The following is a 3,085-nucleotide window of genomic DNA, read 5'->3' as shown; positions in this document are numbered from 1 at the left end:
TGCTACCCTGCAAACGCTAATTTCCATCACAACCACCCCGTTCATTCCACCCCTGCAAGCCACCAAGGTATCGTGCACACGCGTACCCTGTGGGCAGTTGTACGGGTGTGATTCTGCGACGCCAGTGGCTGCGGAGGCGACGACGCGCGTGGGCACAGCACGGCCCTCAACCATCCACGCGTGCATGTCAATGTGGTGGCTGTTCAGATAGTAGCTGCAGGGGTCAAGGGAGAGAGAGTGTGTGTGGGTGGTTGAAAATGAGTGTGCGAAAGTGAGAGACCATGAAAACAGGGGCTTAGCTACCTGCACACACACACACACACACACACGCACTTCACACACACACACATACTTCCCTCACACACCTCACACGCCTCACCTGATATCCGACGTTTTTCCCGCCCACGCCTTGAAGGTCTACAAACCATTGCAGAACATAAGCACGAAAGAACCAGAAACAACCACGACATGTGACACCACCACCACCACCACCACCACCACCACCACCACCACTGTGCACGCACCTCGAGCTGGTACTTTGGCTGGGACATGAAGCTGTTGAAGTAGCTGAAGTCGCCCAGGGCGCGGGCACGGTTCCGCGCATCGACATAGATCGGATCCCACCGCTGGCAACAGGGGGATAGAGTTGTGGACCCGTGTGAGGTCATTGGTGTATGTGTAGAGATTAGACGAAGAATGTAGCACACTGTTAATGACACCACACAGACACACACACAGACACATCATACACGACGATACACGTAATGATACACCCCCTGCCCTCCCCCACACCACACACGCGCACGCACGCAGCAGCAGCGGCATCACCTTGTGGAACTCGACCATGACGAGGACGTTGTGCTTGCGGGCGAGGGCGACGAGCTGGTGGTGGTGCTCGAGCGTCATCACCGCTGGCTTTGTCACCAGCACGTGCACCCCGCGCTCAATGGCGTACTTGGCAATCTCAAAGTGCGTCGGGTCGGGCGTGAAGATGGTCGTCACGTCGCCAGGCCGTAGCCCGTCCAGCGCTCGCTTGTCTGCACCCAATGAAGTGTGGGGGTTTGGGGGGTGGGGTTCATGGGAAAGACGTGAGGAGGACGTGAGGAGGGGAAACGAGGCACATTTCAGCGTGTGTGCGTGCGCGCAAGTCTGTGTGGATTCACACAAGCTCACAAGCCACGCAAGGTTTGCATTATGCAATTGGACGCACATGCTTCAACGTCGCGCTGCACGTCATCGTTGGGGAAGGTGGTCACGCTCACGTCTGGTGAGAAAGGGCAGATGAGGAGGTGAGCCTGTTGGTGATTCATCAAGAACACAGCACAACACAACCCAACACAACACAACACAACACAACACAACACAACGCGCGCGCACACATACACACACACATACACACACACACGCACGCACACACACACACACACACACTTACCGAGGCCGTTGTAGACGTCCGAGATGTTTTCCTTGAGATGCTTGCGGATGCCCGGGAACTTGGTGCCGTTTGTGCCCACGAGCGCAATGTCGCCAATGTGGCTGTGGTGACGACGTAGCCAGGGTGGAGTGTAAAGGATGTGCTCGATGAGGGAGCATGCGAGAGACAAAAAGGGAGAGAAGGAACGACACGGGTGGGGGAAGGTATGTGTGCAGCAGAAACCATGATGCGGTGTTTGTGTTTGACCTTACCCGAGACGCCGCAGCTCAAACATGCACAGGCCAATCACGCCGGCCTTCTTGTCTGCAAACACCAATGGGGTGCGATTGAACGTTTAAACGTGAGAGAGAGAGACAGACAGAGACAGAGGGACACAGACAGAGAGACAGAGGGACATGACAGAAGGAGACAAACAAAGTCACGTACTCTCGCACACGCATACAAGCAAGGCAACGCGTGTGCGCGTGTGGTTTGTGTATCATACCTGACTTGGATCCTGCAGAGTGAACAAACCCTGTCGTGTACTCGCCAGTGCTTCGCGAATCAGACATGTTGTTGGCGTTGATAGTGTGGTCTTCTTGAGAACATGTGTTATGATACAAGGTGACAAGGTGGCCAACCATGCACGAAATTGAACACACACACACACACACACACACACACACACACACACTCACTCACTCACTCACACACACACACACACACACACACACACACACACACACACACACACACACACACACACACACACACACACACACACACACACACACACACGCATTCACATACACACACGCTTACCTGGATGACAAACTTGAAGAGCGCCGAGAGTGCGGACCAGAGGTTTGCCCACTCGTAGTTGAGGCGGACGAGATGCGTCTTCTGGTAGCACAGCAGCCGGTGCACCACCTCCAGGCACCGGCTGGCACGCGGGCGCACACAATTGGACCGGGGGGGCGTGTGTTGTGAAAGGAAGGAGAGGGGAGGGGACCCGCATCGAAGGGTGTGAGTGTGAGGGTGTGAGTGTGAGGGTAAGTGAAAGTATATGTTGTAGCAGAGTGTGCTTGAATTAGCAGAGGAGGTTTTGAGCGTGAACAGGCTTGATTGAGACTCGGACAGCCCCCTTTCCGTTGAACGATTCATGCTCGCCACCAGCTCACGTGTATGCGTCGACGTCAAAGCTTCGCGACATGTGGCTGACCATGTACTCGATGCACAGATCTGTACATGTGTGTGCACGCGCGTGCATGTGCATGCGTGAGTTTCAGTGAGCTGCCAGCGACAGAACATCAGGGCTACTCAAAAGCCGTTTGCGTTCATGCCTGCAGGCAAATCCCAACATCATCATCACCGAATATGCCGAGGACGAGTGGAGCACGCATGGCGGTCACTGTCGTGGCGGGGCGATGGCGCATCTCCTGTCGGGAAAGGAATTGTGGGCGGGATGACGAACAGGGAGGGAAGGGATTGAAAAGGTGGTGAGGATGCAGGGGTGGAAAGACAGGGGAAGGAAAAATTGCACACGCATGCACGAACGTGTTTGCCGATGGGAAAAGGGTGTGTGTGTGTGTGTGTGTGTGTGTGTGTGTGTGTGATGTGTGTGTGTGTGTGTGTGTGTGTGTGTGTGTGTGTGTGTGTGTGTGTGTGTGT

General features: G+C 55.1%; 2 protein-coding genes across 2 annotated transcripts in view; one reads left to right on the top strand and one right to left on the bottom strand.

Annotated features, from left to right (window-relative positions):
- PTSG_07344 (uncharacterized protein) overlaps window positions 1–2,850 on the bottom strand; it is a gene marked incomplete at both ends in the record, with an annotated part of 3,921 nt that extends 1,071 nt beyond the window's left edge. Inside the window, 11 exons of the mRNA XM_004990785.1 lie at window positions 87–214; window positions 380–417; window positions 525–626; window positions 829–1,037; window positions 1,211–1,264; window positions 1,436–1,536; window positions 1,687–1,738; window positions 1,949–2,012; window positions 2,237–2,357; window positions 2,596–2,656; window positions 2,787–2,850. Coding sequence (XP_004990842.1) covers window positions 87–214; window positions 380–417; window positions 525–626; window positions 829–1,037; window positions 1,211–1,264; window positions 1,436–1,536; window positions 1,687–1,738; window positions 1,949–2,012; window positions 2,237–2,357; window positions 2,596–2,656; window positions 2,787–2,850 — 994 coding nt within the window. The remainder of the gene's footprint in view (window positions 1–86; window positions 215–379; window positions 418–524; window positions 627–828; window positions 1,038–1,210; window positions 1,265–1,435; window positions 1,537–1,686; window positions 1,739–1,948; window positions 2,013–2,236; window positions 2,358–2,595; window positions 2,657–2,786) is intronic.
- A 131-nt stretch (window positions 2,851–2,981) lies between these two features.
- PTSG_07343 (uncharacterized protein) overlaps window positions 2,982–3,085 on the top strand; it is a gene marked incomplete at its 5' end in the record, with an annotated part of 11,414 nt that continues 11,310 nt past the window's right edge. Inside the window, one exon of the mRNA XM_004990784.1 lies at window positions 2,982–2,992. Coding sequence (XP_004990841.1) covers window positions 2,982–2,992 — 11 coding nt within the window. The remainder of the gene's footprint in view (window positions 2,993–3,085) is intronic.

Source organism: Salpingoeca rosetta, assembly GCF_000188695.1.
Source record: "Salpingoeca rosetta unplaced genomic scaffold supercont1.22, whole genome shotgun sequence".
In the NCBI taxonomy this organism is placed as follows: domain Eukaryota; class Choanoflagellata; order Craspedida; family Salpingoecidae; genus Salpingoeca; species Salpingoeca rosetta.
Note: the sequence above shows the minus strand (reverse complement) of the source record. Positions and strands in the feature narration are given on the sequence as shown.